This window comes from Vanacampus margaritifer, chromosome 5 (assembly GCF_051991255.1).
Source record: "Vanacampus margaritifer isolate UIUO_Vmar chromosome 5, RoL_Vmar_1.0, whole genome shotgun sequence".
In the NCBI taxonomy this organism is placed as follows: domain Eukaryota; kingdom Metazoa; phylum Chordata; class Actinopteri; order Syngnathiformes; family Syngnathidae; genus Vanacampus; species Vanacampus margaritifer.
The window spans coordinates 22,736,574-22,760,623 of NC_135436.1; the positions used below are offsets into that span (position 1 = coordinate 22,736,574).

General features: G+C 40.6%; 4 protein-coding genes across 5 annotated transcripts in view; 2 read left to right on the forward strand and 2 right to left on the reverse strand.

The window, feature by feature from the left end:
* Positions 1–175: 175 nt before the first annotated feature.
* neu4 (sialidase 4) lies at positions 176–3,064 on the reverse strand. The gene is made up of 4 exons (XM_077566122.1): positions 3,021–3,064; positions 2,693–2,907; positions 2,345–2,600; positions 176–1,394 (listed from the first exon to the last, which is right to left on the reverse strand). Exons 2-4 carry the CDS (start codon positions 2,891–2,893, stop codon positions 487–489), a joined length of 1,365 nt encoding a protein of 454 aa, XP_077422248.1. The 5' UTR covers positions 2,894–2,907; positions 3,021–3,064; the 3' UTR covers positions 176–486.
* A 947-nt stretch (positions 3,065–4,011) lies between these two features.
* On the forward strand, positions 4,012–7,435 carry wdr53 (WD repeat domain 53). Its single transcript, XM_077566261.1, has 3 exons — positions 4,012–4,227; positions 4,640–5,129; positions 5,395–7,435. Exons 2-3 carry the CDS (start codon positions 4,641–4,643, stop codon positions 6,007–6,009), a joined length of 1,104 nt encoding a protein of 367 aa, XP_077422387.1. The 5' UTR covers positions 4,012–4,227; position 4,640; the 3' UTR covers positions 6,010–7,435.
* Positions 7,168–9,313, reverse strand: srprb (SRP receptor subunit beta). Its single transcript, XM_077566264.1, has 7 exons — positions 9,054–9,313; positions 8,655–8,749; positions 8,502–8,579; positions 8,339–8,421; positions 8,067–8,203; positions 7,941–7,995; positions 7,168–7,859 (listed from the first exon to the last, which is right to left on the reverse strand). Exons 1-7 carry the CDS (start codon positions 9,208–9,210, stop codon positions 7,649–7,651), a joined length of 816 nt encoding a protein of 271 aa, XP_077422390.1. The 5' UTR covers positions 9,211–9,313; the 3' UTR covers positions 7,168–7,648.
* The window catches only part of col26a1 (collagen, type XXVI, alpha 1), a 28,111-nt gene continuing 12,376 nt past the window's right edge, over positions 8,316–24,050 (forward strand). Inside the window, exons 1-5 of one of the 2 annotated variants that reach the window (XM_077566262.1) lie at positions 8,316–8,771; positions 10,382–10,487; positions 11,273–11,395; positions 12,103–12,206; positions 23,945–24,006. In XM_077566262.1, the coding sequence (XP_077422388.1) occupies positions 11,340–11,395; positions 12,103–12,206; positions 23,945–24,006 (222 nt within the window). In that variant the 5' untranslated portion in view covers positions 8,316–8,771; positions 10,382–10,487; positions 11,273–11,339. The remainder of the gene's footprint in view (positions 8,772–10,381; positions 10,488–11,272; positions 11,396–12,102; positions 12,207–23,944; positions 24,007–24,050) is intronic. The other variant, XM_077566263.1, reaches the window with a different exon arrangement.

The following is a 24,050-nucleotide window of genomic DNA, read 5'->3' on the forward strand; positions in this document are numbered from 1 at the left end:
CTTGACACACCCACGCACACACACTTGGACCCAATTTGCTAAATATGCTGACATTGTAATATTAAGACATTTAAGGGCAACAAAGTCGGTCGACAGGGAAGTGAACTTGGATGGAATGTCTGTTGATAGCCTTGAGTGTGCACAATTCCAGGAAGGATTAAAGAGTGTGATCCTGTTTCTTCAGTTTTTTATTATTAAAAGTTTCCAGGAATTCTTTACAGAGTATAGTTGAACAAAAACAAGTACCAAGTTCACCACTGTATAATGAAAATAATGCACAATTAGCAAGAAGCTCACCAAAAAACACCATCAATGAATTAAACCAAACAACACAAAGCTTCCACCAGATGGCGCCAAAAATGATATTATTGCTTTTTCAGAGGACAAGTTCCCCCCAAAAATCTGCAAATGCTAAACCATCAATATGTAGTGGTTCACTGTAGAATATTCTATGAAATATGATTGGACAAGGTACATCAAATCAATTTAAGACAAAGCACAGGTGTCACCCAACTTCCACCTCCTCTCGTCACTTCCGCTTGCGTTGACCTCAGGCCTTCGCTGTTCATTATACTCCCCGCTTACGACGGTCTCGCCCGGCGGGAGGTTATTGATGAGCTCGTAAAGGGTGAAGATGCAAAAGCAGATCTCGTCGTAGGTCGTCTTAGTGCCGCACTCAAACAGGCAAGCAAAAGCCACTGCGGGAGGGGAGCCGGGCGAGGGCGGAAGTTCCAAATACGCCAAATCGGAGTAGGCGCACGGACCCTCGTAGATCACCCAGGGTCCGCGCCAACAGTCAGGGTCCCGGGGGTAAATACTCAGGAAGACACCTAGGTCCTTGCGCGCGCTGGTCCATGTTGGGTGGGAGTACACCACCCATGTAGGGGCGAGGAAATCCGGAGAGGCGTCTTTTTGTGATGGGTTCGAGAAGGTCAAATAGCGTCCGGAGGATTGGGCGAGTCGACGCGAGCGTAAATCCCGATGTAAATGTAGCGGAGCCGGAAAACCCACCACGCTACCGTGACAACCATTGCGAGGCTCCACCAACCGCTGCACCAACTGACCCTGCTGAAAAGTGGCCCCGTCATCCAGACTAAGGGCCTGAACTCTGAACCCCAGCCGGCTGCGCGCGTTGCAGTACAAGAAATTGGTCCCGTCCTCCTCGTCCACGGACACCACCTGGCACTCGACACTCTGCGGGCCCGGAATGGTCTCCCCGAAACGCCACGTTCGCCCGTGGGTGTTGCTGTGGAAGCAGAAGGAGCGCGGGGACGTCTGGCAAAGCTTTCCGAAGCACTGCTTGCACTCGATGTGGTAGGCGTAGGCGGGGATCAGGAGGCGCCCGGACTTGAGCTGGATGCCGTGGCCTGGGCCTAGCGCAAAGGTGGCCCATTCTAGAAAAAGGAGACCAGAGAGGAGCTGGTCAAATATGATGAATAGGTGGCAGTCCGGTACCAGAACATTACTGTAAAATCCCAACGTTTCACAGGGACCAGGGTTGAAAATACGTTTCATCTTTTTTTTTACTTTCATGTTTCTTTTTTGAATTTCGGTTAGTTTTATTGAGTTATTAGAGCGGGTTTGATAGATTTGATTAGTCCAAAGGTCAGCAACCTTTACTGTCAAAAAAGCCATGATAGGACAAATAAATAAGCTGCAAAACATTTGAACACGACGTGTTATTGTTAGGCTAATGTACTAAGGAAAAATATGCAGCATCCAAAAATTTTAGATTTATTTTCTTCTACCTTTCGTCTTCCATTTTGGGATTTTTCTATTTAATAATTATTTTTCGGTAATTTTTCATACGTCGTTTGGACTTTTGTGCCTTTTTGTTAAATTTCAGACATTTTTGGCAATTTTATGGACAAATGGTAATTTTCTGCCTTTTTTTCCTTTAGATTTTTTTCCTGGCATTTTTTCATTGAGATTTGATGGTATTTTTTGCTTTTGCTTTCTTACTTTTTGGACATTTTATGGTATTTTTTATTTTATTTTATTCCATCTACATTAATCTTCATTTGAAGAATATCTAAAAAAAAAAAAAAAAAAGTAAAAAAATATTTTCTTTCTATTTGGTTGGAAGCATTATTTTCAATTAAATATAAATAAAAAAATGTTATTATGCCAAAGCAAAAAAAAAAAGAAGTTACATACAATAAAAAATGTTTTTACTTTGGAATAAACTAATTAAATTGCTGTAATTTTGTTACAGCTAATTTAATTAGTTTTTTTTTTCCAAATTAGGAAATCCAAGCAAATGGCAAAGTAGACCACAGTAGATCTACATCTACTTTGATTAGATCTGAATTTAGAAAAAAAAAGGAAAAAGGAGAGGCTGGACCTTTGAGCGTGTCTCCTATGACCTGCTGCGTGAGGTCAGTGGCCGGACTCCACGTGATGCCCTTGTCTGTGCTGGAGACGTAGCAGAGGCGCGTCAAGTTCTTCCCCGTGGTCAGCTGGAAGTCCTCGGTGGTGTGGCCCAGAATGGCGATGAAGAACAGGAAGAGGGTGCCCGTGAAGTCGTCGTACACCGGGCACGGGTTCATGGAGCGGTGGCCCGGTAAGTATGCCGTTCCAAGAGCATTCATGTCTTCCCACTGGAAAGGAAGAGGAGGATTCCGTATTTAACCTCTTGTTTTGTTGCTGTTATTAAAAACAGAAGATAAGCATCCCAATGAATGTCTCTCACCTCAACATAGTTCCTGTAGAACGTCCCTCTCCTCATGACCAGCAGGTGAGCCTGGGAGTCGGACGGGCTGAACCTTTCTTCACAGAAGGCCAAGAAGGAGCTGCATTGGGGCAGATAGAGCAACGCCGGCACTCGGTACGTCACCCCGTTCGGCTCCTTGCGGAAAAGAACCGACCTCGCTGGGAAATATGGCGTAGTCATCGTGCTTGGACTGACTGCAATTGTAAAAAAATGTTGATTTATGACTGAAATGTTGATACAGATCTTGTATTGATGTCATTGTAAGAAGAACCTAAATAGATAAATATTCAAAAAGAACGGTACCTACATTGAGCTGCTGCTTTGTGGCAAGCTAACTGTGAGAGTGTGATGTTCAAGTGGGCTTTTAGTTTAGCTTGTTTTGGGGTAATAGGGGGCCCCTCCCCTCCCTGTGCTCTATTCAACGCACCAGCTTAGTATGCTTTTCACTGACCCAGAAATGGACCGCACTCATCAAGTCTACAGCTTTGGATGAATCAGCGCAGAGCGGCCATTGTGGAGATGAAAGGTCATGTGGTTGTTTTGGGGGCAAGCTGAATAAAGATTGGATGAGCAGGATGCAAGGTTTTTGTTTTGTTTTTTTTTACATTGCCCACGTTCATTTTGTGTGATTAATTATCAGCTACACAATCGGATGAGAGCAAAAGAATATTATTTTAGATATACAACACAAAATACTGTATATTTTTATGTGTAATTATTTCACAATTTGAATTTTTTAACTTGTATATTTTATTATTATTATTATTATTATATACAGACACAAATGGTCTGTTATTCTTATTTTATTTTATTTTTTCAATCACTGGAAATATATATAACTTATTAGTAATTATTATAATTGTAAGATGCTTTTATATATATGTTGCATATTTAGATATATTCTATTTTTATTATTTGGGGGAAAGCCCAAGAAATATATGTCAAATTGTTATCTTTTTATATGTAATGATTTCGAATGATACAAAATAGCATTGCCATCATTTGAAGATATTGTTTAAGATGTTTGAGAACATCTCCCTTAAATTTGCCAATGAAACTCAAGACCACAGCAGAGTGATTAGTACCATGGATAAAGTAAGAAGAATTTGCCCGTTGTGTTTTCCAGAATGTTACATCTGACTCTTATAAATGCGTTTCTTGAAGTAATATTAAGTCAGCTCCTGATTTTTGTTTTATTAAAAAAAATTAGCAAACAAGATGCTTTACGTTTAGTAATATCCCAGACCTTTATATATCTGTCATCGATTCATAGCAAACCGTGTATGTGACGTCATCAACACGCGACAGTCATCCACATGGTAGCTACTAGCTGAAGTTCGTGTCGTCTCGTCTCGTCTTATTTCTTCCAAACCACCCCATAAAACAAATGCTATGGCTGGAGAAGCTGTCTTTAGTATTTATTTTTTTAGCCTAATGTTTTTGACTATACGTGACAGCGTCATTTAAGCAATTGTTTTTATACGTAAATACAAGGACTGTCGGAAAAGAAATAAGTAAGTACAAGGTTGCTAAGTGTTTGTGTGTGAGAGGGGGACTGATTAACTGATTTTCGAAATATTGTTTGACCCGACCTCCAAAAACAGCTCTCATTGTTTATGTGAAAATCATACAGAAATCAAATAATCTCTTTATCTGTAAGCCATTTATTTTGTAGGTGTAATGCTGTAAGATGTAGTGGAAATTATGTTGAAGTGTAATATTTGTGGTAAATAAACTGTTTAAAACTGGATTCTCAACTTTGGCTGTGCATTCAATACATGTCAGGGTTCCTCTGTGCTCATAGAGTCAATCATTATTATTTTGTTGTTGTTGTTGTAAATCTCAGTCTATATCCCCTGAAAATAGCATACTTAAGTATGGCAGAAGTTACCGCCGTTATTCTTTTTCTCTCTCAACCAATCTCAGCATGGCCAAGCTGTGGCGTGAGGGTCACTCCACGGCCATTTTGTGTGTGTGTGCGTCCCCGGGCCCAGAGGGACTTGTCGCCTCAGCTTCTGAAGGCGGGGAGGTTGCCGTTTGGAGCCAAGAAGGATGTGTCGTCGGTCGCCTCAACCTGCCGGGGGAGGAGGACTGCACCAGCGTGGCATTTTCTCCCGCCGCACCGGGCCTGCTTTACGTTTCACACGGCGACACTGTGAGCACGCTCGACCCAAGGAACCTGAAGAGCACTGTTGAGGAGTTCATTGGCGCCGGAGAGGAGGAGATCAACGCGTTAGCGCTTAACGAGAGCGGTTCGGCTCTGGCGCTGGCCGATGACTCGGGGGCAGTGCGGATACTGGAGCTTCCCGGAGGGAAAGTCTGCAGGACGCTTCGCAGACACACCAACATCTGCTCCTCTGTGGCTTTTCGACCGCACAGGCCCAACAACCTGCTGTCTGCTGGACTTGACATGCAGGTCAGAATATCACTCACAAAACAGTTACTGGATTTTGCCTTAATACACCAACACAATTAATTTAGCCAAGGCTACATTTTGCGTGATGACAATTCCATAATAGTTTGTGCGAGTACACAAAGATTTCAAAAAGGTAGTCAATTTCAGGGCACAAGGGTTCATCGTTTTATTTTAAAACAATTGTGATGATGGACAAAAAATGCAAAAAAAAACGTAAATGTAATTATCCAAAATAATTTGTAAATGTTGAACTTTTACCGTCCAGGTGATGCTGTGGGGTCTGCAGAAGACACGGCCCCTTTGGACCCTCAACCTCCAGGACATAGCGGAGGAGGAAGACGACCACCAGCAACGTCCCGGTCAGCTTTTTAACCCTCCTCTGGCCCACTGCGTCTCCGTGGCCAGCTGCGGGAACATAGTGGCCTGCGCTGCAGAAGACGGACGGGTGTACTTGATGCGTGTGGGCGGCGGCTCCAAACTAGAGCAGCAGGGGGCGCTCAAGGCGCACTCCCAAGGGGCCTCCCAAGCTCATTTCATCCCGTTCCTCTCGCACCCGTACTGGCTGGCCACGGGCGGCAACGACGGCCACGTGGCTCTGTGGGAAGTCAGCAAACACCCGGTGGTGACTCCGGAGGGGAAGGCTAAAGTCAAGGGTGCGGCCGCCCCGCCAAGGAAGGGCAAAAGCAAGGCGAAGAGGAAAGGAGAGGAGGCAAGAGAGAAAGATGAAGCTGATGTGATGGATAAATCTGGACCCAAAGTGAATATCGATCACGGGGATAAAGTCAACTGGTTGTGTCCTGCTTTGCTCAAAGGAACGGCCAGCCTGCTTGTGGCCGATCAGAGCTCCAGTTTGACCGTCTATCCTTTTCCTGAGGCCTAGATTACGCTATCCTACTCACCCATCTGTTTTTTTTCTTTAGCGTGTCCCAACCATAAGATACATACTCGATATTAGAAAAGTCTCACAGCGCACCACCAATGTAAAATGTCACAAAAAGTATTCGATAAACTCTTGTCTTTTTCTGTAGTGGGAAAACTGCGCGTCAGCCTGCTGCACACTGAACGAAGTGGTTGAAAGCAACTGAACCTTACAGTTGCAAAAACAAAAAAAAAGTGGCGATTTAACAGAAGAGCACGTCTACTGGTGTGCTGTGACCCGTTAAATCTAGTTTTGAGGCTCAACATCCTATAAACTGCTTTTTTTTTTTTTTTAAATTGAACCACAAAAACGTGGTGCGATTGTCGAGGAAGAAGCGAATGAAAGCTGACAAATAGGTGCGAATAGAAATGGTGTTGGCGATGTTTGAGTGCCCCATTCACTGACCTGTGGATTTTGGCAACACAAACTCATGATTTGCTTTCTAGTCACAGGTACATAAAATTTTAAATATTATAAAACACTGAATGAATATCACATGGCATGGTGGATGGATCTGGCTCGTGGGTCTTGTGCTTGACATGTGGTTTTAAATGTAAATATACCACTACCTGATCCTGAGCCACTTCACTATTTCAAACTCATCTCACAACATTAGCACTTCCATGGCGTACATAGATTACCGTGGACGAGCTAGAGATGATCCCGGGCGAGAGGCGAGGTACACCCTGGACTAGTTGCGTGCCAATCCACATTCTCTGTTCTCTATTTAATGCTCTTGATTAGACTGCCACAAACTTTTTGTGCATCAAGTTGTCACCTTCAGTTTCCTAGAATTTTATTTTATTTTTTACAGGAAATACTTTTGTGGTTTGCTATAACACAGCATGTGATTTCTGTGATAAACAGGACATTGCCTGTTTTTTCACATAAAGATGTTGGGCTAAATACTGTATAATTATGTGACTATTCACTTCTACGCAAACAGCTGTATTATTACCTAATTCTAGGAAGTGTTTTGTTTATGAATCTTCAAACATGGCACAATTTGTAGTCCAACCAGAATGTTGGTAAGAAAAAAAAATGGAACCAATGTGTATGACTTGTTTGGCTGTACTGTCTAAGTGACTCACAAACTTGTAAGCAAATGAATCCCACACGGACAACCAAGAAGACTGTATTGCCATTTTGTACAAAAACAAGCAAGAAAATAAGGTTTTTGTTTCTGCAGGAATAAATTATGAGCAGTTGTTACATTCTTCACAACAACCCCACACATTCAAACTGCTCTAAAGCAAAACACTGTTGCCAGAGTATCCGAATAAAAGGCACAAAGCTCCCCGTCCACGATGAAATGACAGTACATTCATCCATGATTTCTTTAAGCTGTCAAAATGTGTGTGCTTGCAATAAATGTGCCGATACTTGAGCCTTATTTTCATATTGGAGCTATTCACTGTTCGATTTGAACTTCAGATCAAGCAGTCATTCCATAATTCTCCTTGCCAATTGGACTTTCACAGTCTTAATTGATTTGATTGATTTTTTGAGTAAGCGGTCGTCCTTTCAAGTCTTGTGAGCTTGTTGTCTTTTATGTAGATGGTTGGTGGCTGCCAGCAAGGTTTCACTTTTTTTTTTCTTTTTACAGCTTAGACAGGCTGCTCTCCAAGGACTGGATGTCAGCCTCGGCGTCTTCCCCTTTGGCCCCGCGGGCGCTGCACTCCAAGAATTCCACCTTCATGGGCAGCTGGCTAAAGTCAAAGTCCTTGCCTTTCTTTCCCAGGTACACGCTTCCACCCGCCGAGCCATCCTGGGAGCTGAGGGCTGCCGAGCGAGTCACCCGCAGTGTGTTCCTGCAACAGGACATGGGGGTCATACTTAGAAAAATGTATTGCATGCAAATAATTGGGTCCCCACTAATGTTAGTTACTCACAGTTCCTTTTCTAGTTGCTGCTGAATCAGTTTGGCAGATTTTGCCATGGTGATATCTGGAAAGGAAAATGTTATATTGCAGTTATGGATGTTAAGTAAGTTGGCAGAGGAAGAGTGCGGTTTGCACCTTGTTTGTTGCACGCCACCAGAAGTGTGGGGGTGTTCCTGCAGAGCACAGCGTCCGTCAGAAGCACATACAGGAACTCTGCTACATCTCTCACTTCCTTCTGGAAGATGGCGCTGTCCACCACAAACACAATGGCTCTGGAGAGATGTATGTGAAAAGTGAGTATCAAGTGTACTACAATTATTGATCCTTTGTATATTTTGACAGTACCTGAGAACTATTTCAAACTGTTAATTAATGCACAACCAGTCACCTTTCAGTTATGTTCTCACCTGGCGGCCGATTTGAACTTCTCCAAATATTGTGGACGCAAACTGTCGTGACCTGGCAGGTCTATCAGAGTCCAGATGGTGTTCTGAACAGGGTCAAACAAAAAACAGGTAAAGTCAATGCAATAAACAATTGAGCCGAAATGAAAAATGGATAAATACCCACCCTATCATTTTTCACTTTATAAGGAGCACTGCTGTCTGTAATGGAGGTCTGAGTCAGTTTAAACTTCCCGGAGAGCAGCTGAAAATAAAACATACATTTAAAAGCATTCATAAGTTACAGGCTCGGCTTCAGCCTGCTTTGGTGTCCACTCACCCGGCTGAAAAGAAGCGTCTTGCCAGCGTCGCACAGCCCGACAAGCAGCACCGCACTTCGGACGGTTTTACTGGTCAAGAAGTATTTGAGAAAAACTGCAAAGGATTAAACAAGAAGGTACTCGCTGTTAATGTTCGTTAAGTTGAAGACAACACTCGAGTAGCCGATGCAAGCAAGCGGAAGGGACGATAGCTTTAAGCTTAGCCATTAGCTTCCTCAGTTAAAAGTTCACAAAAAAGACGAAGCGTGTTTACATTAATACATCGACGTATTGTCATATGTAAAAGTTACGTTTGACTAAAACATGCCACCCGCCCCCCCCCCTAAAAAAAAAAGACTATTACGCCTTTAGCCTGCTAAGCTAACCTTAGCATGCTAACACAGGCGATGCTAACGTACCACAGGTGATGATCACAACCGCCAAAGCGACGAGGACCCCGATGAGGAAAAGCGGGTCCTGGTCTTCCAGTTGCTGGCGCACGGACTCGATGTAAGGCTCTAGCGAGAATCCCAAGTCAGTTTTTTCGTCCATGTTGCCGGTGATGTCCGCCTCCATCGATCCGTCTGCCCGTTGAAGCTAGTCAAACGTGAGCACTCAGCGTGGGGACACGTCTACTTCTTGGGGGAATGGCTTGTATTGACGCCATTCAACCTGTTGGTGCCGCTGCTTCCAAACACTCACATGCATTAACGGTTTAAAATTAAAACGTGTGCTTGAAAATGCGTTCAAATCCCTACTTATTTTATTGAACATCGTGAATATGTTTTAGATTTAGCAAATAAAGCAATTCATGCATCGTTGTGCGTGAAATGGGTGGATTTTGTGTCCGAGTGGTTTTGGTTCTCCCCACGTTAAGTCCTAATGATTTCTTAATTGGACGATTACTGTGTACAGTAACTGCTTAACGCACCCAATTTAATACACTTTTATGAATTTATGATCGTAAAAGTGGTGCCTTTTGTGTCACATTAGTCCCCCTAAATCACAAGAATTTGGTTGGGTGGCCACGATAGTTAATTGCTAATGAGGTTTCTGTAATTAGACGATTACGGTATTTAAAAGTGGCTTACGCACTGGGTGTTTTATCAAATAATTCATTAATACATCTTTATGGATTTATAGGCTTAAAATTGCTGCCTTTCGTGTCACATCAGTCCCCAAAATGACAAGAAGTGGTTTTGGTTCCCACGATCATTAATGAGGTTCCTGTAATTAGACTTTTTATTTTTTTAATTTTTTTTTTTTACAAATGCATCTATCCAACTTTATGATTTTATTGGGATGAAGTGGGTGGCTGTTGTGACACATTCGTCTCGGGAATGACAAAAAGCGGTTTTGGTTCCCAAGTTTATTCCTAATGAGGTTCCTGTAATTAGACGGTGACTAAGTAATGGCTTTTACGCAGTGGGTCCAGCCCTTGACTCGCATCCAATGCGCCTTTTACGCACGGTGGATATTTGACTCCTCACAATGTGTCACACGTCAGAAAGCCGCATTGTACTACACTATATAGGCAGAAGTTGTGTGACAGCACCACTTTGTTTCAAGCCGGCGAACTACATGACCACTGCGTTAAAGATGGCTTTTTAATCCTCAAAGACGAATTATCATCCGCAGCATCTACATCAGGGATACTTAAAAAAAAGAGAGAGAACCAAAATGGTTTCAGCGTTTTTGTATACGTTTTGCACATGGACGTGTTTGTTCGGGGTATCTTTTGGTACAGGGTTTGTTTATCGGCTCCCGGGCATCACCGTGCAGCGGCCGCGCATCGTACCGGTACAGGAGCTGAGTGGCCCCATTGGACCGCCCGGTAGCGGCTCCCAGCTCAGGTGAGCATACCTGCACAATCTAATGCCCGTATTTGGATCATTTTGTATACATTTGTGGTGATAAGCGGAATGTATTTTATTATTACTTTTGAAACAACAGCAAATACCAGTCAACTGTATAATGACTACAAATCCCAGAATGCACTGCGAATAACTGGGAGCGGTGGTGGTGTCATCCTATCAAAAGTATTAGGTTTGTTTTTAATAGTCGGGTGAATTACTAAATTATAAAGACTTTTAAATGTTTTTGTGATAGTTTTCTTTATTTCTGTATTATTTAGCTGAATCCTAGGACAGAATTTGGGCAACATTTATACGCAAGTATATAATAAACATGTCTGTATATTTTTAAGTGCACAACATTATCCCTCAAGAACAAATAAAAATAGCATACAATAGCATAAAATAGTCACTGAGAAACAAATAGGAGTTAAAAAATAATAATTCTTGCTTAGAATAATCCGTTTTTTTTTTTTTTAGAGACATTACGTCGGTTCCACTCGAGAATTTTGGAGCTGAGATTCGCTCAAACTCGAACCTCAGAGCTGTGAGGCAGACCTGCAAACCATTATACCAGGTGCCACCAACATGTGGTGCTTGTGGGCAACACGTAGCCCCCATGGACTGCATGAGTAGCTCAACAGTGCACCTCAAAAAATAGCTCACTAGGAATTAAGGAAATACAATACAACAAAAAAAATTCCCCTTTGGAAAAAGCACAACCACGGTACTGCACACTAAATTGAGTATTTTACACACAGCTTTTCTGTCATTCTGTACCTTAGGAACTGGTGTCAGTATACTGTTTCCAAGACAGTATCCTGTCAGGTGCACAATGGGAGCCAACCCACGATGCAGAGGGTGCTTCAGACCTGCCGGTGGCCTGCAACTTGTTCCAAAGTTCTCAGGTACTTTGCCCAGTGATTTTGTCACTCTTTTAGTCTTTTTTTTATTAAACGTTATATGGTGATTTATTTATTTATTTTTTACACAATCTCCAGTCGCATCTTTGTTCCCATGAAATTACACAAACTGACCTTGTAAATTAGGGGTGGGAATCTTTGAGTGTCTCACGGTTCGATTCGATTCCAATTTTTGGGTGTGCGATTCGATTCAGTCGATTTTTCAATTGGGAACGATTTTTGATTCAAAATGATTTGATTGACAATGATTTTTGCTTCAATTAATAGATGTTCAAGGAATCGTAATGATCTGCTCCAGTCTGACTCGCTAATGCAAATTTGCGCGCTACTCGCTGCACTTTTATCCCTCAAAAGAACGCCTCCACGCTGCAAAAAACAACTTTTATTGGAATAACTTGATTGTGACTTTTTCCTTCTTCTCTCTAACGTGGCTACAATTTAACAGTGTATCAGACCGCGTGGAACCACACTGCCCCCCAGTGGCAAAAATCGGGTACAACATGAACAGCGCTTCCAATAAAGGCACACACAAACAAAGGGAAGACAGTATAAAATAATTTAAATAAAATAGATTTTGGGACATTTAAAATCAATTCTGAATCGTACTAAATGAGAATCGTAATTCTTATGAGAATCGATTTTTTTGGCACACCCCTATTGTAAATAATGTTCCGTATGTTTTTTTTGATCAGCTACAGGACCGTCCTCAGACCGTCTTTCATGGTTTCCTACAAGCAAGTGACTGCATTGGAATGGAGGTGCTGCCCCGGGTTTGTTGGCAAGGATTGTCGTGAAGGTGAGATTATTCCTATTTTGTTAATCTGCCTTAAAAAAATACAATGCAGGAAGAACACAGTTTGTGTTTAAGAGTGTCTGAAGGCTACATCCGACTTTTTAACAACACCAGGCAACTTCCTGAGCTTCATTTAATGTCTGCTGGTGTGTAGCTGGCTAATTGTGCTACTGTACAGGTGGTCCCTTGATGACTGCTTGTTTAATCAAGTCTGTTTTGGTTTGCCTTCAGGCATATAAATAACGGCATTCTCTACTTTTACTACATAAGCAGGACTCATGCAATATGCTGCTCTGATAAACATTCATATTGTTGGAGTCGAATGAATGAATGAAAAACACAATGGAATGTCCAGCAGAGCAGTATAAAAGAGTTGTGGCAGTACATTTTAATGATGGCCGCTGCGGCTCTTGGATACCACAGACCAGAAATGGTGCACCCACTAAAGACCAAACCAGTCTGTGTGAAGAAGATGTGTGGAACAGCCTGGTGGTTATGCACAAGTGTGTGTGTAAATAACACTTTCTGTCACAACAACTTAGACAAACACAATTCCACTTGAAATACCCGCAAAGGTTGAACTATTTTTTGTGATCATTTTTTGGGGTAAAAGTAAACAAATAAAATCCCGACATCACATGAGGCATTTTGTGCTACTAATTCCAAAAGAAGAATCCTTAAAATAGTGTGAAGAAAAGGAGAAGAATGTACACAGGTTAGGTCGACAGGTTAAGTGAACTAAGCAGTGGGACTTTAGCAAATCCCAATCATGTTTCCGGTGTTGCTAGCTGGAGATGATGCTTAGCTGCTAATGCTAGCCACTAGCCAATTGAAACCTTGCATCCAAGTTTTAAAGGGGAAGTCAACCCCTCAAATTTGTTTTGACTATAAGATTTTCTATGCAGCCCCACTAGTCTAAATATGGTGTTCTGGTTAATATTGCGTTTAGTGGAATATGAGTTAAGCAGCAAAATCCAGCTGTTATCCATCTCAGGGGGCGGCCATTTTGCCACTTGCTGTGGACTGAAGATGACATCGATGTTGCTCAGCTCTCAGGTAACAGCCAATCACGGCGCAGTTTCAGAAAACAGGTGAGCTGTGATTGGTCGTTGCCTGAGCCCTGAGCCACTGTGATGTCATCTTCAGTCGACAGCAAGTGGCAAAATGGCCGCCCCCTGAGATGGATAAAAACGGCTGGATTTTGCTGCATAACTCATATCCCACAAATATAATATTAATCAGAATGTCGTGTTTTGACTAGTGAGGTCACATATAACATATTATCGTCAAGAAATGTTTAAGGTTGACTTCCACTTTAAATGATGAATTGATTCTTCAATCTATTCAGTGGGTGCATCTTATTTACCGGTGCACTCAATTGATCGAATTTTGGTAATTCAATATCCTTTATTTTCTATTTCCAGAACCGATTGTGTTTGACTTCGAAGTTGCACTGTGTTACAAGCAAACAGCACCTCGGTGGGATATTTTATCCTGTATAAAGGTTGTTACATAATTGTGCTCTCATGGTCTACCCAAAGTTGATAATAATGTCCTCAAGACTCAATTTTGGCTTGTTGGTCATAATTAGCATTGTTACACTTGGAAAGCCAAGATTTTGGCTAGGCCTAAAAAAAAAAAGCACACATTAGCTAATGGAATCAAGAGAGACTTTATTACAAAGCGGTTGGAAATGATTATTTATGGTGGTCTGGATATTATTTCACACAAAGATTAACACATGGTTATATCCGCTCTTTCTGTAATGCCAGCGATTATGGTTCACTTGAGACCAAAGTGACTGTAGAAGTGTGAAGAAGTATTATGGCTGTTTGTTTAAGGCTTGACTAAACTGATTTATGCACTCCAAATTGCCACAAAGTGCCGGGGAAATCATCGCCATATGGACGGCTGGCACACTACATTGGATTTTGTTAATTACACCTTTAAAAAAAAAAAAGAGGCTGATGTCATGGACAATTGCACGGCGAGGAGCGTGCGAGGGCTGGCGCAGGAGGGGACGTACACTTTGAAGGTGTTCCTATGCCATAGTCCCCCAGCTGCTACAAAAAGCGCGGCTGTCGTTTCGACGAAAATGTGGCTTCGCTCATGTTATAATAATAATAATAAGCGTGACAACAGGCGTTTGAAGCATACAGTGGGTATAAAAAGTCTAGGCACCCCTGTTCAAATGCAAAGTTTAACCAAGCCGAATCTTTTCAAATAATCATTTACTCAATTAACTCATTCACTGCCATCGACGACTATAGACGTCAAAAATTCATGTGAACTATTTCTATTAGTTTAACAAAAAAAAAAATCTTTTCATTTTTTTGAAAACCTTGAAAAAAAATTGTGTTGTACATTTATAACAGATACAAAATTTGTGATTAATCGTGAGTCAACTATTGAAGTCATGCGATTAATTACGGTTAAAAATTTTAATCATCTAATGCCCCTCATTTTTTAATATATATTTTTTTAAATTAGGGGCATCGGGCGATAATTTTTTTTAAATTCTTATCACATGACTTCACTAGTGAACTAACGAATGTACAATAAAACAATTCTAGGTTGTTATACTCTTGGTAGCAAAAGTGGAAAAAAAAGTTAAACTAACAGAAATAGTTCGAATGAATTTTTGACGTCTATAGCCGTCAATGGCAGTGACCTCAACATTAGGTACATGTGCACAATCCAGTGAAAGAAAAAAAAAAATAGTGTTTCAATTTGGTGCCTTTACGCAGGTAGGATTGAGGCTAGGAAGCTGAATAGCGCTTCCTAGTCAGCTACAAAATGGCAAAGACATTTTGTTTCACGGTAGATTCAAGAGTTCGATTCTGGAAGTAGTTATGCTGTACTGTGCATGTCTTTGTTGACAGCAGAAAGCGGCCATGTTGGGGCCATGAGCCAGCGGTGTAATCAGGGCGATAGTCTTGTCCAATGAAGATGACCTCATCATCTCTGGTTCTGTTTTGATGGGATTTTGGCTCCATGTTCTGAGGCCCCAGAAATGGAGAGAGAGAAAGAGAGAGTCTTTTAAGAAGCTCATTGCTGGGGTTAGGATTGGGCGGTGTGGTCGTCAAATAAAATCTCAGATTTTTGTGTTTACAAAAATCCTATTTCATATTTAAATGGATTTTACTCTCTTTTGTTTATAGCAAAAACAAATAATGGCATGATTCAAAACGTTTATGCTTTTGTTTTTTGACGGACAATTGCTGGATTCTACTCTTAACATTCCTCGAAATATCTAAGATGTTTTGTGCAATCTCTGAGTTTCATCATTGTATGTTATATCATTTTGTCACAAGGACATTCATCAATCTTTGGATCATGGTTGCGGGCTCCATCAATGACCCAAAAGCACTGCGGAATATCCTTGACCTTTGGCTTCCAGCGTCTGTTACAGCTTTGATATTATCTTCAAAGGCTGCAAATTTTTCCATGTCTGTCCTTTTCACACAGAATGGAGGAAAAAAAAGCAGAAAATGTTTAATAGGCAGTGTTAAAGGGGATAATGATTCATTTTGACATTGCGTTGATCCTCACCTTGAACCAATATGCCATCTTCCTGTTCCAATTGAGTGATGCTTCCATAATACTTGACCTCTCTTTCCTGTCTATGATCATCAAGATTAACTCATTCACTGCCATTGATGGCTATAGACGTCAAAAATTCATTTGAACTTTTGTTAACAAGCGTATGAAAACCTAGAATTTTTTTTATTTTTACATTTAGAACAGATATAAAATTTGTGATTGATCGATTAATTACAATTTAAAAATTTAATTGTCTGACGCCCCTAATTTTTAATAATCTTTTTTTTTTTTTATTAGGGGCATCAAGCAATTCCATTTTTTAATTGTAATTAATCACGACTTCACTAGTTAACTCAAAATTAATCACGAATTTTAAAGTCGTGATTAATTACAATTAAAAAAATTAATTGCCTGATGCCCCTAATAAAAAAGAAAAGATTATTAAAAATTAGGGGCGTCAGACAATTACATTTTTAAATTGTAATTAATTGATCAATCACAAATTTTATATCTGTTGTAAATGTACAATAAAAAAAATCTAGGTTTTCATACTCTTAACAAAAGTGGAAAAAAAAGTATCTGTATCTGTTATAAATGTACAAAAAATGTACAAAAAAATGATTTTTAAAAATGTTTTTTTAGTTAAACTAATAGAAATAGTTCAAATGAATTTTTGACGTCTATAGGCGTCAATGGCAGTGAATGAGTTAAACAAGGTATTTTTCGTTTTTCTCGGATCTGATTGGGCAAATGTTCAGAGCCTCAATGATGTTGGTAATCATGCTAGGTGATGGCTACATTGAAGACAGAAGGGTTTTTGGTTAGCCTTGAAGTCTTCCAAAGGAGCACACGGACCACATCTTAGAGGACTACTTGGCCCCAAAAAGATGTCTTTGAATTTGGAATTTTAGAAGCGTCCTGTCGTTTAAGGTGTTAGAATTGAATATAATAATACCCTAAGATGTTGGGAGATCTGGATGTGTCTTAGATGTTCTGTCCAAAGTATTCCATCGAGGATGCGGATAACTTCTAAGCAGAAGATTGTGAGGCCTGTACCAATTATCACAGTGTCGCATTACTCCACCTGTGTTGAAAGTGAAAGCTTTAAGTGTGGAATGGATTCCCTGGCCATTTCCTGACCTCCAGATTCAGGAGGAACAATGCAATTTCCTTGCTGCCTTTCACGTACTGTATCTAACTTCCTATGTCCTGTAGATAACCTTCTCCATGCTCGTTATGGTAAAGCCATAAAACAGATTCATATCCCACATGTGCTTGCGTCGACTGCAACTTTGACAATGCGAGGATATGAGTGATGTCTCTATTACATCGCCGGTTGTGCTCACATATAGGTCGAACGGTAACCTTTAACTTGCTAAAGCTCAGCTGTTCCCGCTCTCATATGCCTGATGGATGATGTTCCTCCCCGTGCTCCTTCTGTGTTTTCCATTTCTCTCAACGGCTTCTCATTGGGTCTTTGCAGCGCCTAACGACGGCTTTCCTTTTGTCCCGCCTTCAGTCTGCATCCACTCGAGTTAAGCTGGTTAAGTTCCCCCAAAAGAATCTTGGAAAATTCTACGAGGATGATAAGAGACATATGTGTCCATAAAATGTTATCTGTAATCATTCTTTTTGTAGTCAAAACAGGCTGGGAACTTTGCCTGTTAACTCATTCACTGCCATTGACGGCTATAAACGTCAAAAATTCATTTGAACTATTTCTATTAGTTTAACATTTTTTCCCGCACTTTTGTTAACAAGAGTATGAAAATGCACATTTAGAACAGATATAAAATTTGTGATTAATTGTGAGTTAACTAGTGAAGTCATGCGATTAATTACAATTAAAAAATGTAGTTGCCTGATGAGATGATTATTTAAAAAATTAGGGGCGTCAAGCGATTAAAATTTTTACTAGTAATTAATTGCATGACTTCAATAGTTAACTCACGATTAATCACAAATTTTATATCAGTTCTAAATGTACAATAAAAAAAATCTAGGTTTTCATACTCTTGTTAATAAAAGTAGATTTTTTTTTTAACTAATAGAAATAGTTTAAATTATTTTTTGGGTCTTTGCAGCGCCTGACGAGATGATTATTTTGGCGATTAAAATTTTTACTAGTAGTTAATCGCATGACTTCAATAGTTAACTCACGATTAATCAAAAATGTTATATCTGTTCTAAATGTACAGTAAAAAAATCTAGGTTTTCATACTCTTGTTAATAAAAGTAGATTTTTTTTTTAACTAATAGAAATAGTTTAAATTATTTTCGGGGTCTTTGCAGCGCCTGACGAGATGATTATTTAAAAAATTAGGGGCATCAGGCGATTAAAATTTTTACTAGTAATTAATCGCATGACTTCAATAGTTAACTCACGATTAATCAAAAATGTTATATCTGTTCTAAATGTACAATAAAAAAATCTAGGTTTTCATACTCTTGTTAATAAAAGTAGTTTTTTTATTTAACTAATAAATAGTTTCAATGATTTTTTTGACGTCTATAACCGTCAATGGCAGTGAATGAGTTAATCCGTGAGGGAATTGTTTGCTGCTTCCAACCCCCTTTTGGAATGGAAAACTGATGCTTCCAAGTTTGTCAGTTCTCCTTTTGTATCAGGGTTTTTCAAATAGCCCATCCTTTCATTATATGTGAAATATAACACACCGGAACATATATACTCTTTAACAAAAGGAGGGGAAAAGGGAGCTATATACGTATGCGGCCATGTAAGCACGACCTGTCAATCATTGATCAAAGAACTTTCAAAAATGACCACTGTGAACACACCGTCTTAGATGCCGTAGAATTGTACTCCACAGTTTCCACTTATGTGTGGTTTTGCAGGTTCCCGGTGTACTAGTTAGAAGTGGAAAAACAGACCGTCCCAAACCCAGCTGGTGGCGTAGAGTTGAAAGCAGAATTTTGTTGCTAGCTTTTGCTCCAAATGTGCCTTTGTGACTTGAAAGTAGTTCTAGTGTGCAATTCTTCACTCTTACGTCCCCACCCTTTCACAAGACAGCGTAAAAATCAATTGAACCGCAATAAGCTCGCCTTTAATTCCGTTCTGTAATGGCTGCTGCTCCCCTGCGGAATCACGCAAGATAATTAAAAGATGATGAGTGCATGTCTGCGCCATCAAGACCCATCCGTCTCCTCCTGCGGTTGAAGGCTTGAAAAGGCCGGCAGACGGTGCCAGAGGATGAGATGATTGGCATCGGGGTTAATTTGTCATTGCATCACGTCTAGCAAAATGTTTGTGAAGTCTCCTTTTATTGGAATGGTGTGTGTGACCTGTCAAGTGGTATCATGGCGGGGATGCTGAATGGTGCCACATGTGGTCTTGCAGGCATCTTGGTTTTCAGAAATAGTGCTTTCAACTCTGTCACATTGTGGCGAAAAAATGGGTGTGTGACCAAAAGAGCTTGTGACTTTGTGTGATTTGTGTTTGTCTGTCAGGATGTGTGTAGGTGTGTTCCAGCTTGGATGTGTGTGTGTGTGTGTGTGTGTGTGTGTTCATGCCAGCTGTTCTTGGTGGTGGTTGGGGCCACTCTGGGATGCAGCCAGTCTTCTTGGAGGTTGTCTGCGGTTCTCGGATCTATATTCAGGCCTGATGGAGCAAGTACTGAAGCCTCAACACTTGGGCTTTAGTGTACTTTGTGAACGATCCAGGACTCATTCACTGCCATTGACGGCTATAGACGTCTTTTTTCCCCCCCACTTTTGCTAACAAGAGTATGAAAACCTAGAATTTTTTTTTGTGTAAATTTAGATCAGATATAAAATTTGGAAATAATCGTTAGTGAACTAGTGAAGTCATGTGATTAATTACAATTAAAAAATGTAATCGCCTGACGGGCCTAATTAAAAAAATATATATATTAAAAATAAGGGGCGTTTAATCATAATTTAATCATAATTTAATCATAATTTCATGATAATTTTAGATCTCTTATAAATGTACAATAAAAAAAATATAGGTTTTCATAAAAAATTAAATGAAATGAAAAAAAAAACGTCTATAGTCGTCAATGGCAGTGAATGAGTCCTGGATCGTTCACAAAGTATACTAAAGCCCAAAAATTTCGTGACAATAATATGTTCTATACAGCCCCACTACTAGTCTAAATATAGTATTATAGTAATATTGTGTTAGTGGAATATGAGTTAAGCAGCAAAATCAAGCAGTTTTGATCAATATCAGAAATCGGTCATTTTGGCACTTGCAGTCGAGTGAAAATAACATCATAGTTGCTCAGGTCTCAGGTAACAGCCAATCACAGCTCAGCTTCAGAAAACAGGTGAGCTGGGTTTTTCCTGGCTCAAAATGAGACAGAGGTGGTATCATCCTGACTAGGATGGGTGACTACCGATACCAAGGCATCGGTATTGGTGCCAATACCAGTCATATTTTAAGGTATCTGAGGAAAGTACGATCCTACTATTTTCTCTCAGCAGCCGATTGCCCAAGACTAACATTAATCTCCTTTTTTGATTCTCAGCACTGTGCACAGATTCAGAGTTTTGTTTTACATCTGTGATGGACAAACATCCCCCCTCTTGTCTTTGTCCTGAGCAAATTGCTCTCAATAGGCTTTTTTTTGTTTATTTTGCTTCTCACTGAACACAACCCAATTGGAATTCTTTCCCCATGGGTTGAGTACAGTCCAAGAAAAATAGCGCTGTCTTCTGTCGCCTTGGTGTAATTATGGATCCAAGCAAGACCCTATAGCTGTGGCCTCATTGTAAACATCAGCATGAACACAAGGGGAAGTTTGGTTTTCTAACCCGACATAATTAAATTCCAACCCCAGAAATGGAAATCCCTTTGGAAAACATGCCCCCCCCTTTTTTTTCTGTTTCATACACATGCTAGGTTGACTCCATTATTTTTTTTCTCATGTTTTGCTGCTGTGCGTGTTTTTATGGTATGATAACTTATGTCTGGCTGATTCTTGGCTCTGGACAAGACAAGTTAGCCCATTAGCACTGAAGAAAGGATATTAGGAGGCCTGGAGAGCAGAAATCAAACATATTGTAGGTGAGTCAGAGACACTTTCCGCTTTACACGGATGGGACATTTTATCCACCTGTGCCTTTTAATGTTGTTGAGTGTCTTCCGTTATAGAGGATTCCGGTGTTTTTCCAGTAGATGTCAATCACATTTTCATTGATTAAGCATCTCAATGTGCACGCAAACAGGGGAAATCAACCCTTAAAAAATGTATTGTCAGTAATATGTTCTATGCAGCCCCACTAGTCTACATACGGTATTCTGGTTAATATTGTGTTAGTGGAATATGATTAAGCATCAAAATCCAGCTGTTTTTTTAATCTATTTCAGAAGGCAGCCATTTGTTGTCGAGTGAAAATGGCATCACAGTTGCTCAGGTCGCAGGGAACAGCCAATCACAGCTCAACTTCAGAAAACACGTGAGCTGTGATTGGTCGTTGCCTGAACTCTCAGCAACTGTGATGTCATCTTCACTTGACAGCAAGTGGCAAAATGGCCGCCCCTGAGATGGATAAAATGGCTGGATTTTGCTTCATAACTCATATTCCACAAATGCAATATTAATCAGACATGTCATGTTTTGACTAGTGAGGTCACATATAACGTATTATCAAAATCAAGAAATGTTTAAGGTTAACTTCCTCTTTAAACCCCTGATTGACAAAATCAAGGGTTTTGTGATTGCACACTCTCAAGCTCGTGCTGCCACTTTGACAATTTTCGATCACGGCAGAGACTCTGTGTAACCAGTCACAACAAACAGCCTACATGGGGTTGTCCCTTCCCTCTGCGGTTGACCCGTCCCCAGTGTTTGGGGTAGACAAATCCTTTGGAATGCGAACCATTTGCAATGTTAATTGTCACTTCCGCTAGTGGCCGCGCTCCAAAGAGGTTGAAACGCGGCGTTGAGAAAACCACACCCATGAAGATCCAGCACAACACAGGACCGGATTAACGTGCCGGGAGACCCGTTGGCACGGGGGCACATGGCGTCCTATTTCAGCAAAGTACAAACCTCAGCAGCCACTGTTAGCATCCTGTACTCTGCGGTTGCAGATGCCGATTTAGGCAGAGCGCAGCCATTGGGGTCATTTTTGTTGGTGCGTTATTTATGAGCGCCAGTTGTTTCTCGTTTTTGCTTTCTCTGCTATGACCACAATGTGGGTGGGTCCCATCTGCGGGACTGACAGCTGACATTCCAGAATCCAGACTTGAGCCAAAGAACGGAGAAAGGTTCCTATTTAGAAGAAATGTAAGCTTTTTTTCTGTGGACCGGCGCTGTTATGTGTTCATACAAGCCATCCATAGCAATAAACAATGTAAAGCTGTGTCTTCCAAGTCCAAGATGCAGTATGTGCTTGATAACATATACACTTGCTGCTCGTAAATTCTTTTAGTAAGAAATGTGGAGAAAAGAAGAAAAAAAACTAGTGTTGTGGTACTGTTACCCCCCCACACCCCAAGGATCACAAAAATCAACAATATAATAATATTAGCTTCCTTTTTAGTCCCTCCCCACTCTTGCTGGATGCAAAGAAATAGAAAAGTGATTACAAGTTACTTAACTCATTCACTCTCCGCCATTTTCACGGAAGCAATCCCCTTCGCTCCCGGCTGTTTTACCGGATTTTGACTGATTTTGCAAGGCCCACAGAATATTGTGTTCTATTGATATAAAAACATGCAACCTACCAAAAGAAAGATTAGTCTATATTCTTTCATCAGGAAAAACAAGTATATTTGTATCTGTTTCCGTTATGCAGCAATTAGCATTAGAATATAGCTAAGTTTCATCATTATTCACAAATCTGTTAAAAACAATGGGGGGGAAAGCCTTTTTGTAACATTGCCCTGGTTGATCTCTTCTGCTGCCACCTGCTGGCCGTTTTTGTAATAACTACCATTGCTTTAAGCTTTCTCTTCAGTTCAGAGGCTGCATCAAAGCCTTCTTTATGCTCTAGCACAGGGGTGGCCAAGTTCGGTCCTCGAGAGCCACTATCCAGCCTGTTTTCCATGTCTTCCTCCTTCAGAGCAGCTGAATCTAATGTCCAGCTCATCAGCAAGCTTTGCAGAAGCCTGACAACGATCCTGATCATGAATCAGGTGTGTTAGTGGAGAGAAACATGGAAAACAGGCTGGATAGTGGCTCTCGAGGACCGAACTTGGCCACCCCTGCTCTAGCATAAAGAAAAAACATTTAAAAAACGTATAAATAAGTTTTGGGGACTATGGCAAAATAGAACGTATTTATACGATTTTGGGAACAAATGAGTTAATAGCATTAAATAGCATTAGTCCAAAAAACAATCAATGCAAAATCCTATAAAATTAGACGTCCTATATGATTATACAATCCACAAGACAGCAAAAAGGGAACTGCGATATGACGAGGGACAATTATTGAAACAAAAGTGGGCGTTCAAAATGGATCAGTGATTTAAAAATAATCTCATAATAATGATTTAAAAGGACCAATCACCAAACCCAAATGAGCAGGGTGAACGGTAATTGGTCGTCACCTGAGCCCTGAGCAACTGTGATGTCATTTTAAGTCGACAACAGGTGGCAAAATGGTCGCCCCCTGAGATGGATAAAAACAACTGTATTCCGCTGCTTAACTCATATTCCACAAATGCAATATTAAAATTAGACTTTATGGGTTGTACTCTAATGTATCTTGAGTGATTTAGTTTGTTTTTACGATCATCAACGTCGTAAATGTCATGTACTATATATCTGAGGCATTTCCCATGAGGATGAAGCGATGTATTTTTGATGACTCACTCTCTCGCAAACCAATAACACCCATTTATGTTTAAATCATGTCCCGACAGTTGAACTAGGCGGTATATTAGATGAAACAGCGCCACACTTATTCCTGAGGCCTTTGCCAGGAAAGAACTCATTTGTTTGAACGGTGCCTTTTAAATATGTGTTTTTGATTGTCTTGTGGCCATGCAAAAATATCCGCCAGTGTGGATACGTATGCGGTTCCATGTGTAATATGCAGTGAATGTTGTTTTTTTGTTTTTTTTCGGGAAGACTAAAAATACGCCAAGTCAGGAGACAAGCAGGTGCACACACTGGGCTTTAGTGTATTGTGTTGAAGCAAATAATGAAATAATATTTATCCTGCGAGTGAGTGACATTCCATTTTTTTTTTTTCTGTCCGCAGAGTGCATGAACTGCACCACAATCACGGACATGAATGTCAGAATCAACAGCATCGAGTCACAGGTAAACATCCAGCTCACCGGGGACATGGAGTTTTCGCGAGCACA